Source organism: Pristiophorus japonicus, chromosome 20, assembly GCF_044704955.1.
Source record: "Pristiophorus japonicus isolate sPriJap1 chromosome 20, sPriJap1.hap1, whole genome shotgun sequence".
In the NCBI taxonomy this organism is placed as follows: Eukaryota; Metazoa; Chordata; class Chondrichthyes; family Pristiophoridae; genus Pristiophorus; species Pristiophorus japonicus.
In genome coordinates, this window is record NC_091996.1 from 3,407,112 (window position 1) to 3,423,679 (window position 16,568).

At 53.9% G+C, this 16,568-nt stretch overlaps 2 protein-coding genes and 1 non-coding gene across 3 annotated transcripts in view; all 3 read left to right on the top strand.

Moving 5' to 3' along the window:
* The window catches only part of entr1 (endosome associated trafficking regulator 1), a 26,041-nt gene extending 20,552 nt beyond the window's left edge, over positions 1-5,489 (top strand). The window contains exons 7-8 of the mRNA XM_070863347.1: positions 1,146-1,285; positions 3,150-5,489. Of these exons, the coding sequence (XP_070719448.1) occupies positions 1,146-1,285; positions 3,150-3,258 (249 nt within the window). The 3' untranslated portion in view covers positions 3,259-5,489. The remainder of the gene's footprint in view (positions 1-1,145; positions 1,286-3,149) is intronic.
* Positions 5,490-6,641: 1,152 nt separating this feature from the next.
* Positions 6,642-16,568, top strand: part of snapc4 (small nuclear RNA activating complex, polypeptide 4) — a 61,306-nt gene continuing 51,379 nt past the window's right edge. The window contains exons 1-4 of the mRNA XM_070863652.1: positions 6,642-6,840; positions 8,225-8,268; positions 12,848-13,021; positions 15,135-15,260. Of these exons, the coding sequence (XP_070719753.1) occupies positions 6,732-6,840; positions 8,225-8,268; positions 12,848-13,021; positions 15,135-15,260 (453 nt within the window). The 5' untranslated portion in view covers positions 6,642-6,731. The remainder of the gene's footprint in view (positions 6,841-8,224; positions 8,269-12,847; positions 13,022-15,134; positions 15,261-16,568) is intronic.
* On the top strand, positions 7,259-7,354 carry LOC139233264 (Z30 small nucleolar RNA). Its single transcript, XR_011588181.1, has one exon. It is a non-coding gene; the product is annotated as a Z30 small nucleolar RNA (small nucleolar RNA).

Below are 16,568 nucleotides of genomic sequence, written 5' to 3' on the forward strand. Positions count from 1 at the left end.
CCCCCCTTCTCTCTTCCCCCTCCCCCCCTTCTCTCTTCCCCCCCTCCCTCCCCCCCTTCTCTTCCCCCCTCCCCCCCTTCTCTCTTCCCCTCCCCCCCTTCTCTCTTCCCCCTCCCCCCCTTCTCTCTTCCCCCTCCCCCCTTCTCTCTTCCCCCTCTCCCCCCTTCTCTCTTCCCCCTCTCCCCCCTTCTCTCTTCCCCCTCTCCCCCCTTCTCTCTTCCCCCTCTCCCCCCTTCTCTCTTCCCCCTCTCCCCCCTTCTCTCTTCCCCCTCTCCCCCCTTCTCTCTTCCCCCTCCCCCCTTCTCTCTCCCCCCCCTCTCTCTCCCCCCCCTTCTCTCTTCCCCCCCCTTCTCTCTTCCCCCCCCTTCTCTCTTCCCCCCCCCCTTCTCTCTTCCCCCTCCGCCCCCTTCTCTCTTCCCCCTCTCCCCCCTTCTCTCTTCCCCCTCCTTCTCTCTTCCCCCTCCCCCCCCTTCTCTCTTCCCCCTCCCCCCCCTTCTCTCTTCCCCCTCCCCCCCCTTCTCTCTTCCCCCTCCCCCCCCTTCTCTCTTCCCCCCCCCCCCCTTCTCTCTTCCCCCTCCCCCCTTCTCTCTTCCCCCTCCCCCCTTCTCTCTTCCCCCTCCCCCCCTTCTCTCTTCCCCCTCCCCCCCTTCTCTCTTCCCCCTCCCCCCCTTCTCTCTCTTCCCCCTCCCCCCCTTCTCTCTCTTCCCCCTCCCCCCCTTCTCTCTCTTCCCCCTCCCCCCCTTCTCTCTCTTCCCCCTCCCCCCCTTCTCTCTCTTCCCCCTCCCCCCCTTCTCTCTCTTCCCCCTCCCCCCTTCTCTCTCTTCCCCCTCCCCCCCTTCTCTCTCTTCCCCCTCCCCCCCTTCTCTCTCTTCCCCCCCCCATCTCTCTCCCCCCCCCCCTTCTCTCTTCCCCCCCCCCTTCTCTCTTCCCCCCCCCCTTCTCTCTTCCCCCCCCCCTTCTCTCTTCCCCCCCCCCTTCTCTCTTCCCCCCCCCCCCTTCTCTCTTCCCCCCCCCCCCTTCTCTCTTCCCCCCCCCCTTCTCTCTTCCCCCCCCCCCTCTCCCCCCCCCCCTTTCTCTCTTCCCCCCCCGGTCTCTCTCACCACCCCGAATGTGTTAAATGCTGTTTCTTTGTTTCTGTCCGGCAGGCCGAGGTGCAACATTGGAAGTCTGAGAACGTGAGGCTTCGATCTGGAGACTCCCTTGCTCTGAACTCGGCAAAAAGCAATGCTCGGCTCGCATCAGACTATCTAGTGAAGGCTGTACAAGGGGCAGAGAGCTCAGTGAAGTAAGCATCTGACAGCCTGCTCCTCACAGGCAGGAAGCCATCTGAATGCTTTACATAAGGAGAAGGATGGGGAGGGGAATGGAGAGACTGGGTAGGGGGAGAAACTAGGGAAAGGGGAAGGGAATGGAAAGACTGGGGAATGGGGAGGGGGAGAGGAGGGACTGGGGAAAGGGGAGCGGTTAGGATGGGGGAATACTTTATATCTCCCAATCTCCCATATCCCTCAATCCCACCCTATATCTCCCATCCCTACAAACCCACCCTATACTCTGTCTCATTCAGCTCCCAGCAATAAAGCTGTGCGGCTCTGTCCTGAGGTTACTGACACTGTGCACCTCTATCGTGGGCCAGTCTTTTCTTTTATTCATTCCTGGGATGTGGGCGTCGCTGGCCAGGCCGACATTTATTGCCCATCCCTAATTGCCCCTTGCGAAGGTGGTAGTCAGCCGCCTTCTTGAACCGCTGCAGTCCATGTGGTGAAGGTGCTCCCACAGTGCTGTTAGGGAGGGAGTTCCAGGATTGTGACCCAGCGACGATGAAGGAACGGCCGATATATTTCCAAGTCAGGATGGTGTGTGACTTGGGGAACTTGGAGGTGCCTGTTGCCCTGATCCTTCTAGGCGGGTAGAGGTGGCGGGTTTGGGAGGTGCTGCTGAAGAAGCCTTGGTGAGTTGCTGCAGTGCATCTTGTAGATGGTACACACTGCAGCCACGGTGCGCCGGTGGTGGAGGGAGTGAATGTTGAAGGTGGTGGATGGGGTGCTGATCAAGCGGGCTGCTTTGTCCTGGATGGTGTCGAGCTACTCGAGTGTTGTTGGAGCCGCACTCATCCAGGCAAGTGTAGAGTGTTCCATCACACTCCTGACTTGTGCCTTGTAGATGGTGGAAAGGCTTTGGGGAGTCTCAGACTGCAGGAACACTTGGGAGCCATGAGCTCCATCTCACGATTGAGGTAGAACACGATCTCTCTTCACCCCACCCCGTAACTCAGCGGGTTAAAGCACAACACGGTGTGGCCCTGAGCCGGGACCCTCCCAGCTGCTGAACCGGGGTGGGCGCTACCATTGATCTCTGACCCAGGTTTCCCCTCATCTGGTCATTGTTCAGCCACTCCTGGAGTGCACGCGTGTGAACACTGGGTGAGGACGGAACCGGAGTTTGGCTGGACGGTTGCAGAAAGCTCCTTGGCATCGCTGGATCTACGTCACAGCACAACGTAAGAAATAGGAGCAGGAGCAGGAGTAGGCCATATGGCCCCTCGAGCCTGTTCCGCCATTCAATAAGATCATGGCTGATCTGATCATGGACTGAGCTCCACTTCCCCGCCCGCTCCCCATAACCCTTTATTCGCTCAAAAATCTGTCTATCTCTGCCTTAAATAGCCCATGACCCAGCCTCCACAGCTCTCTGGGACAGAGAATTCCAGATTTACAACCCTCTGAGAGATAAAATTCCTCCTCATCTCAGTTTTAAATGGGCGGCCCCTTATTCGAAGACTATGTCCCCTAATTTTAGTTTCTCCTATGTGGAAATATCCTCTCTGCATCCACCTTGTCGTGCCCGCTCATTATCTTATATGTTTCAATAAGATCACCTCATTCTTCTGAATCCAATGTGTATAGGCCCAACCTACTCACCTTTCTTCATAAGTCAAATCTCTCATCTCCGGAATCAACCGAGTGAACCTTCTCTGAACAGCCTCCAATGCAAGTATATCCCTCCTTAAATATGGAAACCAACCCCTTCAGGAGAAAACCTTTCTATAAACTCTACATCAGTACAACTCGGAAGTTACAGAGCAGAATAATCGGTAATAATGTCAAGCTTGCCGCCTTAAACCTTTGTTTTCCTCCCTCGATTTGCAGACAGCTGTTGTCTGGAGCGGAAACTCTACGTCTGGTGTCTGAGCTGCTGAGGACCATCGACAGGATCTCCGAGCTGCCAGCCCAGGACAGAGAGGATGGCCACAGCTGATGGGCAGCCAGCTTTCTCCCCGGCTCCCCACCGTAGACTCAACATTTCCCACCCGAGTAACACCGCACCCCAGCCATCGGCCTGACACTGCCCCGAGTTGTCTGGCACTATCCTGAGTTTTCCCGGCACGATCCCGGGTTTGCCCCGAGTTTGTCCGGCACTATCCTGGGTTTGCCCCGAGTTTGTCTGGCACTATCCTGAGTTTTCCCGGCACGATCCCGGGTTTGCCCCGAGTTTGTCCGGCACTATCCCGGGTTTGCCCCGAGTTTGTCCGGCACTATCCTGAGTTTGCCCCGAGTTTGTCCGGCACTATCCCGGGTTTGCCCCGAGTTTGTCCGGCACTATCCTGAGTTTGCCCCGAGTTTGTCCGGCACTATCCTGGGTTTGTCCTGGCACTGCCCCGAGTTTGTCTGACACTGCCCCGAGTTTGTCCCGGCACTGCCCCGAGTTTGTCTGACACTGCCCCTGTTTGCCCCGGGTTTGCCCCGAGTTTGTCCGGCACTATCCCGGGTTTGCCCCGGCACTGCCCCGAGTTTGTCTGACACTGCCCCGAGTTTGCCCGGGTTTGCCCCGAGTTTGTCCGGCACTATCCCAAGTTGCCCTCTTTCACTCAGTGGGATCCCAGGTGTCCTTTTCCAAGGGTCCACCTGTAGTTTGTTTGTGTGTCGATGAAAGAATGATGCACTGTTACTGTCAGTGATTAAATTCGCAATGGTGATGCTGAATTCAGCCCATCAGTGTCTCTGAAAAAAGCTGCTTGCTGCTGCTGGTTGTTTTAAAAAAATTGTTTGGTTTTAAATTTCATTGTGGATAAAGCGTGTAACTATTAGAACATACAGGAGGGGTGGAGGGAAGTGCCCGCCCCTCTGCACCAGGGGGGGGCTCAACCTCTCAGTGCGCCACTCGCCCCTCAATTGTGGTGCACGTGATGATAAATCCCCTTTGTTTAGATTTATTGCCTGTCCCTCCCCACAGGCTCAAGCTCCTGGGCTTGACCTTTGATCTCTGTTCGATCAGCTGACTCTCAGCTGGCACAGTGCCAGAGGCACCTCGATTGGCCTCAAACCTCCTCGGCTGCGGTGGGAGGTGGTGCGCGGGAGCGGGAGGATATTAACCAAGGGTCCCTGCTGCTTCTGCTCACAATCCAGGGACCCCCCCCCGGTTAGAATGTGCGCGCAGAGGGGGATAACACCTGTTCAAGAGTGATGCCCACCAGGATCGAATAGTCCACTCGCCGGGCTCACACATACCACCCGCTTGGGTGAGTTAGAGCTTAGGAATAGAAGGAGGCTATTCAGCCCCTCGAGCCTACTCCGCTATTCAATGGTTGATCTGTAGCTTCATTCTGTTCTCCTTTTGCTCCATGCCCCTCGATACTCTTAGCCCTAAAAAAATCCAGCAACCTCAGCTCTGAATGCTCCCATTGAACCCCCCCCAGCCTTAATAGCTTTTTGGGGGAGAGAGTTCCAGATTCCCACTGCCCTTTGTGTGAAGAAGTGCTTCCTGACATCACCCTGAACGGCCTGGCTCTAATTGTAAGGTTCTGCCCCTTGTTCTGGACTCCCCCCACCCCAGGAAATAGTTTCTCTCTATCTTATCAACTCCTTTAATCATCTTAAACACCTCGATTAGATCTCCCCTTGATCTTCTACACTCGAGGGAATATAAGCCCAGTCTGTGCAACCTGTCCTCGTAATTTAACCCTTACTGCCCCAGCATCGTTCTGGTGAATAAGGGCCCTGATACAAGGGTAAAGTCACATGCCTTGTAATATTGCACTCGCACGAAAAGAATAATGTGGATTTTCAGTGAAGTGTTTGTTCTTCACTCAAATGGTTTTGAAGAAACTAAATTTTTTTAAACTATTGATATGTATTTAAGAATTTGTATAATATACTGGAATGAAGGAACTAATTTATAATCATTTAAAAACCAGCATTAAATAAAAGAACCTCCTGGATGCAGGTTGATTAAAATCTCTGTGTTTCATATTTCTCAATCAGCTTTGCTGGTTCCACCCTTGGTCCTCATCTGGTCTTGATGTGCCCTCTGGTCTGTCATGTATCCAGACATGTTTACTGCTTGTATTATTACATATGATGTGTTACCAGAGGGCACTACTATGGGAAACTTGTACACCAGCTGTATGAACACTAAGATGTGCCACCAGAGGGCACTGCAGTGGGAGACTTGTAGGTTACCTGTACAGGTGTGATCATCACTCTGAGTTATATTAAATGACTACAGTTCAAGTGCAATACACTGCTTCGTCGAGTCATTATCAGAACATGGCCCAGATCTCCTCCATCGCTGACATTACCCCCAAGAAACCCATTTTCCTGTTCTGTCAAACACACACTTTTTCCCTGGCTCAGTGGGTCACACTCTCACCTCCAAGTCAGGAAGTTGTGATTTCAAGTCCCCACTTTGAGTACAGAATCTAGGCTGACCCTGTAGTAGTGAGCACTCCGCCGCACTGTCGGAGGGGCAGTACTGAGGGAGTGCCGCACTGTCGGAGGGGCAGTACTGAGGGAGCGCCACACTGTCGGAGGGGCAGTACTGAGGGAGTGCCGCACTGTCGGAGGGGCAGTACTGAGGGAGCGCCGCACTGTCGGAGGGGCAGTACTGAGGGAGCGCCGCACTGTCGGAGGGGCAGTACTGAGGGAGCGCCGCACTGTCGGAGGGGCAGTACTGAGGGAGTGCCGCACTGTCGGAGGGGCAGTACTGAGGGAGCGCCGCACTGTCGGAGGGGCAGTACTGAGGGGGGGCAGTACTGAGGGAGCGCCGCACTGTCGGAGGGACAGTACTGAGGGAGTGCCGCACTGTCGGAGGGGCAGTACTGAGGGAGTGCTGCACTGTTGGAGGGGCAGTACTGAGGGAGCGCTGCACTGTCGGAGGGGCAGTACTGAGGGAGCGCCGCACTGTCGGAGGGGCAGTACTGAGGGAGTGCCGCACTGTCGGAGGGGCGGTACTGAGGGAGTGCCGCACTGTCGGAGGGGCCGTACTGAGGGAGCGCCGCACTGTCGGAGGGGCAGTACTGAGGGAGCGCTGCACTGTATTACTGGTCCAGGCCTGTAGGGGTTAGTAGCCCATGCATGCAGGAGTCATTGTAGTGAGCAGGAATCCGGGATAATGGAGTGGGATGTGACTGAGTGAGATTTGGGCAGGGAGTTGGGGAATGGGGGAGGATGGGGATGGGTGTGGGGGTAGGGGAGAGCTGAACCGGAACCGGAAGTTTGTGTCCCCTCGGGCGACCAGCCTCACAAAATGGCGACCAGGGCCTGTTAGCCCGCGAAGCGCCAACACTCGCCGTCCCGGGCCCCGAACCCCCGCTCCCCGGGCCCCGACCACCCGCTCCCCGGGCCCCGAACCCCCAGTCCCCCCGCTCCCCGGGCCCAGTCCCCCCGCTCCCAATACCCCGGGCCCAGACCACCCGCTCCCCGGGCCCCGGGCCCAGACCCGCACCGACACGGATGGAGGCCCAGGGCCGCAGTGAAGCGCTGCAGGCGGAGAGGGAGCGGATCCGACGGGAGATCCTGGAATTGGAGCAGCGGCTGGGGGTGGCGACAGAAACCGAGCCCGGTGAGAGAGGGAGGCCGTGTGGGGGAGGGAGCTTTACTGTGTATCTAACTCCCTGTACCTGCCCTGGGAGTGTTTGATGGGACAGTGTAGAGGGAGCTTTACTCTGTATCTAACCCCCTGTACCTGCCCTGGGAGTGTTTGATGGGACAGTGTAGAGGGAGCTTTACTCTGTATCTAACCCCCTGTACCTGCCCTGGGAGTGTTTGATGGGACAGTGTAGAGGGAGCTTTACTCTGTATCTAACCCCCTGTACCTGCCCTGGGAGTGTTTGATGGGACAGTGTAGAGGGAGCTTTACTCTGTATCTAACCCATGCTGTACCTGCCCTGGGAGTGTTTGGACAGACACTATTGGAGGAGGGCAGTGTGATCCATTCCCCACCTCTGATCACTGGAGATGGAATGCGAATGGGGATTGAAGGCTGTGATGAGTTAAGTTTTTCTGACCTGGTATTGTCAAACCCTTCTTGGGTGTCTCTGACCAGGAGATGAGCACCTAATCTTCTCTCTGAGCCATCGTAAACCCAGCGGATAGATAGAGGAAGGTGTGGTGCGATGTTAAAGTGCCACATTACCCAGATACAATTATAGCGGTCTCTAAAGTTCAGAATCCCCAGTGCCCACTCTCCTGGGCTGTGAGCTTTGCCGGGGTCTGTCTCACTGGTTTCAGTTCCCAACAGCTGCAGTGGAAATCCAGCCACCCTGTCCTGATTGAGCTGGAGAAGTAAATTGACAAAACAGACACGAAAGGATACGTGAACTGTATTGATGTGCTGCATGGGTGATTGGAGCATGGACAGATACAGCAGGAATGGCGAGAGCTTGTAGAGGGACGTGATCAGGGCCCAGGAGAGGCGTGAGTTCGGGGCCAGAAGAGCCGAGGGCCCAGGGGCAGCACGGGCCCAGCCCACACTGTGATATGTGGGCGCACTGGGTCCGTGCAGCAGAGCAGGTCTCCAGTCATGTTGCTTAATGCTTGCCACTGGACCCAGACCTAGCTCTGTCGAGCCCGTGTGGTGGCTGGTGTGCAACAGCCACCCCACGTTAATCAAATCCACGCACAGGTATCTTCCACCCTTCAATACCTGGAACATTAGGCCTTTCATTGAAACACCTGTGAACTCATCCTTTTTTGGCGTGGAAGCAAGTCATCCTCGATACGAGGGACCGCCTATGATGATGGGTGATTTGGTGGGGGGGGTGGGGGTGGCAATTGGTAAGTTTTATTGAGTGCCAGCACCCCTTGTCTTGGTTGGAGTTGTGTAATCCCTTCGTTGTTCAGTTTGGGGTTGTCTCTGACATCCAGTATTAAAGGGAATGTTACTGCCGCCCTCTCTCCCGTCTTGCAGCGACTAACAATTCTCTCCTTCCCCCCCACCCGGACAGGGTCCGATGATGAGGAAGATGAGGAAGAGGAGTGTATTTCTGTGGTAAGGATGAATTTGCATTGCTGAGCTTCAATGGTGTCTCGGGAGTTGACTGCAGCAGTTTGCACAGGGGCGGGCTGGCTCGGCAAAGCCCAGGCAACTGCGCTGGGTCCAGCTGGTCAGTTCTTCATGCTCCTATAGTCTTCGTTCTGCCATCACGGGTTGCGAGGGTGTGTTATCCACTGACCCCGGATCTCTGGTCTCTCAGGTGTTCGAAGAGCAGAAATACAAAAGCAAAACACTGCGGATGCTGGAATCTGGAATAAAAACAGAAAATGCTGAAAATCTCAATGGGTCAGACAGCATCTGTGGAGAGAAAGCAGAGTTAATGTTTCAGTTGATGACCCTTTTTCAGAACTGGAGAGTGTTCGAAAAGAACAGATTCTTAACGAGCACAAGCTCGAGGAACAGCACCTCATCTTTCGTTTGGGCACTTTACAGCCTTCTGGACTCAACATCGAGTTCAGAAATTTCAGAGTGTAACCGCTGCCAGTCTTTGCCCCCCCTCCCCCTCCCCCTCAGGGCCTGTCTTTTTTCTCCTTGTCTCTAATGGCAGTTGGTCATAATCCCACCATTTAAATAATCTCCCCCTTCCCCCGACGAATGTCTGTCCCACCTGTGACAGGGACTGTGGCTCTTGTGTTGGACTGTTCAGCCACCAAAGAACTCACTTTAGGAATGGAAGCAAGCCTTCCTCGATTCCGAGGGACTGCCTACGATGATGATGATCTTGACTAATGTTTTTCTAACTCCTGGCATTAGCATTTGAATTTGGGCCATCATCCCTTTTGTCTCTCTAATCTCTCTTGGCCAACCTATCTCAAACCTTTTGTTCTTTCTTCCCCTCCCCCTTTCAGTGCTTGTTAAGAATCTGTTCTTTTCGAACACTCTCCAGTTCTGACAAAGTGTCATCGACCTGAAATTCGATCTGCTTCCTCTCCACAGATTTCCAGCATTTTCTGTTCGAAGAGCAAAAGTACCTCTCTTTCCTCATGCTTGTTCTTCCCCCATCTCCCCCTTTTCTTCACTCCTACTTGGCTTATTTAGAAAAGATTCTCCCTGCCACAACGTGCACTTTCCAGCACGGTTCACTGGATAGTGCTCTGCGCAACTTACTGTGCCTCCTAACCTAGTGTCATCTGCGCAGTAGGGCATCTAACTCTCTTAACGCAAATGGGCTAAGGTTTGGCAGATGGAATACAATGTCGGAAAGTGTGAGGTCATCCACCTTGGGGGGAAAAAAACAGTAAAAGGGAATATTATTTGAATGGGGAGAAATTACAACATGCTGTGGTGCAGAGGGACCTGGGGGTCCTTGTACATGAATCCCAAAAGGTTAGTTTGCAGGTGCAGCAGGTAATCAGGAAGGCGAATGGAATGTTGGCCTTCATTGCGAGAGGGATGGAGTACAAAAGCAGGGAGGTCCTTCTGCAACTGTACAGGGTATTGGTGAGGCCGCACCTGGAGTACTGCGTGCAGTTTTGGTCACCTTATTTAAGGAAGGATATACTGGCTTTGGAGGGGGTACAGAGACGATTCACTAGGCTGATTCCGGAGATGAGGGGGTTACCTTATGATGATAGATTGACTAGACTGGGTCTTTACTCGTTGGAGTTCAGAAGGATGAGGGGTGATCTTATAGAAACATTTAAAATAATGAAAGGGATAGAGGCAGAGAGGTTGTTTCCACTGGCCGGGGAGACTGGAACTAGGGGGCACAGCCTCAAAATACAGGGGAGCCAATTTAAAACCGAGTTGAGAAGGAATTTCTTCTCCCAGAGGGTTGTGAATCTGTGGAATTCTCTGCCCAAGGAAGCAGTTGAGGCGAGCTCATTGAATGTATTCAAGTCACAGATAGATAGATTTTTAACCAATAAGGGAATTAAGGGTTACGGGGAGCGGGCGGGTAAGTGGAGCTGAGTCCACGACCAGATCAGCCATGATCTTGTTGAATGGCGGAGCAGGCTAGATGGCCTACTCCTGTTCCTAATTCTTATGTTCTTATGTTCTCATCCGAGTCAATATACATGGTGAAACGCTGAGGCCCCAGTACTGGTCACATCCAGCGTTCACGCTAAGCTGTGCAGCGGTCTGGAGGTCCCGCACAGGCTCCTCGCCAGCTTTTATAAGGAAGAAACGGCACATGCACGAAAATTTGATTGGGCTGCACAGCCAGTTAAAGGGACTGTGCACGAAAAAATAAGTGAACTTGAGGTTGTCCAAAACTCAGCAGTCCCACCACCCCGTGTCCTAACTCGCACCCAGTCCCGCTCACCCATCACCCCCTGTGCTCACTGACCCCGTGTCCTAACTCGCACCCAGTCCCGCTCACCCATCACCCCCTGTGCTCGCTGCCCCGTGTCCTAACTCGCACCCAGTCCCACTCACCCATCACCCCCTGTGCTCACTGCTCCATGTCCTAACTCGCACCCAGTCCCGCTCACCCATCACCCCCTGTGCTCACTGCTCCATGTCCTAACTCGCACCGAGTCCCGCTCACCCATCACCCCCTGTGCTCGCTGCCCCGTGTCCTAACTCGCACCCAGTCCCACTCACCCATCACCCCCTGTGCTCGCTGCCCCGTGTCCTAACTCGCACCCAGTCCCGCTCACCCATCACCCCCTGTGCTCACTGACCCCGTGTCCTAACTCGCACCGAGTCCCACTCACCCATCACCCCCTGTGCTCGCTGCCCCGTGTCCTAACTCGCACCGAGTCCCGCTCACCCATCACCCCCTGTGCTCACTGCCCCGTGTCCTAACTCGCACCAGGTCCCGCTCACCCATCACCCCCCGTCCTCGCTGCCCCGTGTCCTAACTCACACCCAGTCCCACTCACCCAACACCCCCTGTGCTCACTGACCCGTGTCCTAACTCACACCGAGTCCCACTCACCCATCACCCCCTGTGCTCACTGCCCCGTGTCCTAACTCACACCGAGTCCCGCTCACCCATCACCCCCTGTGCTCACTGCCCCGTGTCCTAACTCGCACCGAGTCCCGCTCACCCATCACCCCCTGTGCTCACTGCCCCGTGTCCTAACTCGCACCCAGTCCCGCTCACCCATCACCCCCTGTGCTCGCTGCCCTGTGTCCTAACTCGCACCAGGTCCCGCTCACCCATCACCCCCTGTGCTCGCTGACCTACATTGGCTCCTGGTCTGGCAACACCTCGATTTCAAAATTCTCATCCTTGTTTACAAATCCCTCCATGGCCCTCGCCCCTCCCTATCTCTGTAATCTCCTCCAGCCCCACAAACATCCCCCCGAGATGTCTGCGCTCCTCTAATTCTGCCCTCCTGAGTATCCCTGATTATAATCGCTCAACCATTGGTGGCCGTTCCTTCAGCTGCCTAGGCCTCAAGCTCTGGAACTCCCTCCCTAAACCGCTCTGCCTCTCTACCTCTCCTCCTTTAAGACGCTCCTTAAAACCTACCTCTTTGACCAAGCTTTTCATCTGCCGGAATTTCGTCTTGTGTGGTTCGGTGTCAAATGTATTTGTTTTGTTTTAAAAGACTCCTGTGAAGCACCTTGGGACATTTTACTACGTTAAAGGCGCTATATAAATACAAGTTGTTGTTGAATATTTGGTCACATCCCACCAATCAGAGAGTGTTCCCTTTATCCCTGCTCTCTGTCTCTGATTCCCCCCCCACCAATTACCGATAGATTTATGGACTCTTTTGGAGGTGATGGAGGACGAGGAGTTGGGGAGGAGGGAGAGGAGGAGGAGAAGGAATAAACATGGGTTGTCCTGTGAGGAGAGATTAAGTGGAATGAGCCTGTGGCGTTTAGAAGAACGAGAGGTGATCTCATTGAAACATAAAATTCAGAGGGCTTGACAGGGTCATTCTGGGAGGATGTTTCAATGAGATAGATGAGGAAAAATTTCTTAACGCAGAACGGGGTGAATCTTTGGAATTCTCTACTCCAGAGGGCTGTGGATGCTCAGTCGTTGAGTATATTCAAGGCTGAGATCGATACATTTTTGGACTCGAGGGGAATCAGTGGATATGGGGAGCGGGCAGAAAAGTGTTGTTGAGGTAGATGATCTTACTGAATGGTGGAGCAGGCTTGACAGGCCATCTGGCCGACTCCGGCTCCTAATTCTTATGTTCTATGACCCGTGTCACAAGGTTACCTCTAATTCCGTGCACACTCATTTCTGCTGATAAACTCTAGTTTAAAGTCCATGAACACAACACCCGTCGAGGCTCTGTTCGACTTTAAGGCACGGCCAAGGGGGCCATCAGCCGGTCCAGGCAGCGGGCGGTCGAGGGGGTCGTTCAGCCCGACTGCCTGCCTCTCTTCCGCGCGTACATCCGGGCCAGGGTGTCCCTGGAGATGGAGCACGCGGTGTCCACCGGTACGCTCGCGGCCTTCCGCGAGAGGTGGGCGCCGGCGGGACTGGAGTGCATCGTCACCCCCGGCAACCAAATTTTAATTTGATTTTATATGTTTTAAAGTTTAATTTGTTTTAATTGCGGGTTTTTATTAAAATATTTAAGGAAACATAGATGGTGAGTGGGGGAGGGGGGGAGGGGAAGGTGGAAGGAGTTAACCGTTGGTTGGTGTTCAACTGCAGGCTCCCAGCGGAGAGGCACCACCTCAGCTCGCAGACAACAACATGGACGACGAGGGAGACGACCTTCCCGAGGACCCTGAGACCTGCCTGCAGATGAACCTGGTGTACCAGGAGGTGATTGTGGAGAAGCTGCAGGATCTAGAGCTGCTGCTCAGCCACAATAAGGAGCAACAGGTGAGTGTGTGAAGGGTGAGTCGGAGTTGGGGGAGTAGGATTGCTGCGCTGAACCAGCCCCTTTATATTGGCGCTGTCAGTGGCCACCCAACTGCGCTGGCGCAGTAGAGGATTTGGCGCAAGCTGCCTACTCCCACGCTGCCTGTAACTGGATGACAGCGGGCAGTCGCGGGGTGGTACTGCCCGCCTCTCTTCCGCGGCTACGTTCGTGCCAGGGTGTCCCTGGAGATGGAGCACGTGGTGTCCACCGGTACGCTCGCGGCCTTCCGCGAGAGGTGGGCACCGGAGGGACTGGCGTGCATCATCACCCCCGGCAACCAAATTTTAATTTGATCTAAGTTTCCATTAAAGTTTTATTTGGAAATTAGTGGGTTCTGGTGCTCTTGCCAAAAGTGGGCACTTGATTTAAAGTTCTACTTAAAATAGTTGTGACTGGAAGAGCTTTGTCCTCTGCACCCCTCTCTGTCGTTTCCAGCCTCCCCTCCTGGCAGAAGGATTTGAGGGGAAATGTTTTCACCCAGAGGGTGGTGGGGGTCTGGAACTCACGGCCTGAAAGGGTGGTAGAGGCAGAAACCCTCACCACATTTAAAAATGTGCACCTGAAGTGCCGTAACCTACAGGGCTACGGACCGAGAGCTGGAAAGTGGGATTGGGCTGGATAGCTCTTTGTCGGCCGGCGTGGACACGATGGGCCGAATGGCCTCCTTCCGTGCTGTAAACTTCTATGATTTCTTCCTGTGTGGTGGGCCTGTACTGATCTATTCGACTGTATCGCAGCAAACCCCCATCCTAATCCCACCCTTGTCCTCTTCAGTGGTCTCTGGGGCTAGCGATCAGTTGCAGGGGCGCAGGTGGTTCTCTCTACCCTGCTTCCAGGGGCTGAGACACAGCCTGGGACTTCCCGAACCCTGTCGAGGCATTTGGGAAGCCCCTTGTTCAATCTGATTCTGCAACTGATGGCAGAACTATTGGCGAGAAAGCAGGAATGGGGTACTGAAGTTGCATGTTCAGCCATGATCTCATTGAATGGTGGTGCAGGCTCGAAGGGCCGAATGGCCTACTCCTGCACCTATTTTCTATGTTTCCCAACTGATGAGGACCAGGAGGAGACTTTGAGCCTGTTACATAGGAACAGGAGGTGGCCATTCAGCCCCTCGATCCTGTTACACAGGAACAGGAGGAGGCCATTCAGTCCCTCGAGCCTGTTACACAGGAACAGGAGGAGGCCATTCAGTCCCTCGAGCCTGTTACACAGGAACAGGAGGAGGCCATTCAGTCCCTCGCGCCTGTTGCACAGGAACAGGAGGAGGCCGTTCAGCCCCTCAAGCCTGTTATACAGGAACAGGAGGCGGCCATTCAGCCCCTCAAGCCTGTTATACAGGAACAGGAGGCGGCCATTCAGCCCCTCGAGCCTGTTACACAGGAACAGGAGGAGGCCGTTCAGTCCCTCGAGCCTGTTACACAGGAACAGGAGGAGGCCATTCAGTCCCTCGAGCCCGTTATACAGGAACAGGAGGAGGCCATTCAGCCCCTCGAGCCTGTTCCACCATTTAATTAGATCATAACCACTATGCTACCGTACCCCCAATCTGTATCTTAACTCCATTTACCTGCCTTGGTTCTGTAACCCTTAATACCCTTAGCCTACAAAAATCCCTCAATCTCAGTTTTGACATTTTGAATTGACCCCCAGCCGCAACAGCTTTTTGGGGGAGAGAGTTCCAGATTTCCACTGTCCTTTTGTGTGAAGAAGTGTTTCCTGACATCACCCCTGAACGGCCTGGCTCTAATTTTAAGATTATGTCCCCTTGTTCTGGACTCCCTGAGGTGCGGTGCCTGTATTTGGCCGGTGCCTGTATTGTGCCTATATTCAGGCGATGCCCTGGTGCCTGTATTCGGGCGATGCCCAGTGTCTATATTGAGGCGATGTCTGTATTCGGGCGGTGCCCTGGTGCCTGTATTCGGGCGGTGCCCAGTGCCTATATTGAGGCGATGTCTGTATTCGGGCGGTGCCCTGGTGCCCATGTTCAGGTGCAGCCCGGTGCCTGCATTGTGCCTATATTGAGGCGATGCACCTGCTCTGGCGGTGAATGTGTCTTTATTCTCTCTGCAGACTGGAATCATGTGGGACCTGGCTGGACACGGGCTGGAGAAAACCAAATTGCCGAAGGTGCAGTGCTCTGCCATGTACCTGGGACATTTCATGAAACCATATTTTAAGGATAAAGTCACTGGTCTTGTGAGTATTTTTGAAGTATGTAAAGTTTAATTGTCGATGTATAAATATTTGTTTTAGCTGTGCCAGCTGTTTATTGAGCAGCGGCAGAACTGACGAGAGTGACGTGAGCTCATGCAACCTCCCCGGCCGGCGTTGACCATTTTCTGACGTTGAGTTAGTGATGGCGACAAGCAGTCCCTTTGGTGACTTGCCACTGGCGCCAGGAAACTGACTGTGAAAGTTGGTCATTTATGGGGATCGGGCAGGGAGGTGGAGTTCAGGTCTATGATCAGCCACGATCTCATTAAATGGCCGAGCAGGCTCGAGGGGCAGTACGGCCTACTCCTGCTCCTATTTCGTATGTTCTTGCATTCTTAAAACCCAACTGGTTCACTTAAGGTCCTACAGGGAAGGGAACCTGTCCCCCCCCCTCCCAGTCTGGCTTGTATGTGACCTCAGTCCCACATTATCGTAGAAAGCCAGCGATGCTGCGTGGCCATTGGGGAATGCCCCGCTTGATGAATGTATCTCGAGGGAATCCAACATTTCTCATCAAGTGAAATCTAGACGGATGGTTCCTGCTCCTGGCTGTTGCCCATTGCGCCATGCAGGAGACCAGGCTAGGCTGAGATACCCGCCCACATCCCTACGTCTGAATATCCTCCTGACCCGTGAGAGTTAACCCACGAAAGACTAGGATTTATATAGCACCTTTCACAACCATCGGACATCGCTAAGCGCTTTACAGCCAATTAAGTACTTTTGGAGTGTAGGCACTGTTGTAATGTAGAATACATGGCTGCCAATTTGCACACAGCAAGCTCCCACAAACAGCAACGTGATAATGACCAGATAACCTGGTTTTTTTTTGTTATGTTGATTGAGGAATAAATACTGGCTAGAACGAAGGGGAGACAAAGAGAGCAGACGGGGCCTCAGTTTTACGTCTCATCCGAAAGATGGCACCTCTGACATTGCAGCACTCCCTCAGCACTGCACTTGAGTGTCAGCCTAGATTTATTTTGTGCTCAAATCCCTGGAGTTGGAGTTAAATCCACAACCTTCTGACTCAAGAGGCGAGTTTGCTACCCACTGAGCCACAGTTGATACTGAGAGGTAGAAACGCTCAGAGGGGGAAGAGAATAGGAAAAGGAAACTGATAAAATATTAGAAAATGTTGAGAGTGACTGGTGTGCTGTTTTAGAATCTCCTTGGCTGGTTTAGATCTGTAAACAGACAGACCTTTTGGCCTTAGCTGGAGAGCTGAGCAGTCTGAACGATGAAGGTAATTACACTGTGATCACTGGTATAGAGTGAGTGGGACTGATT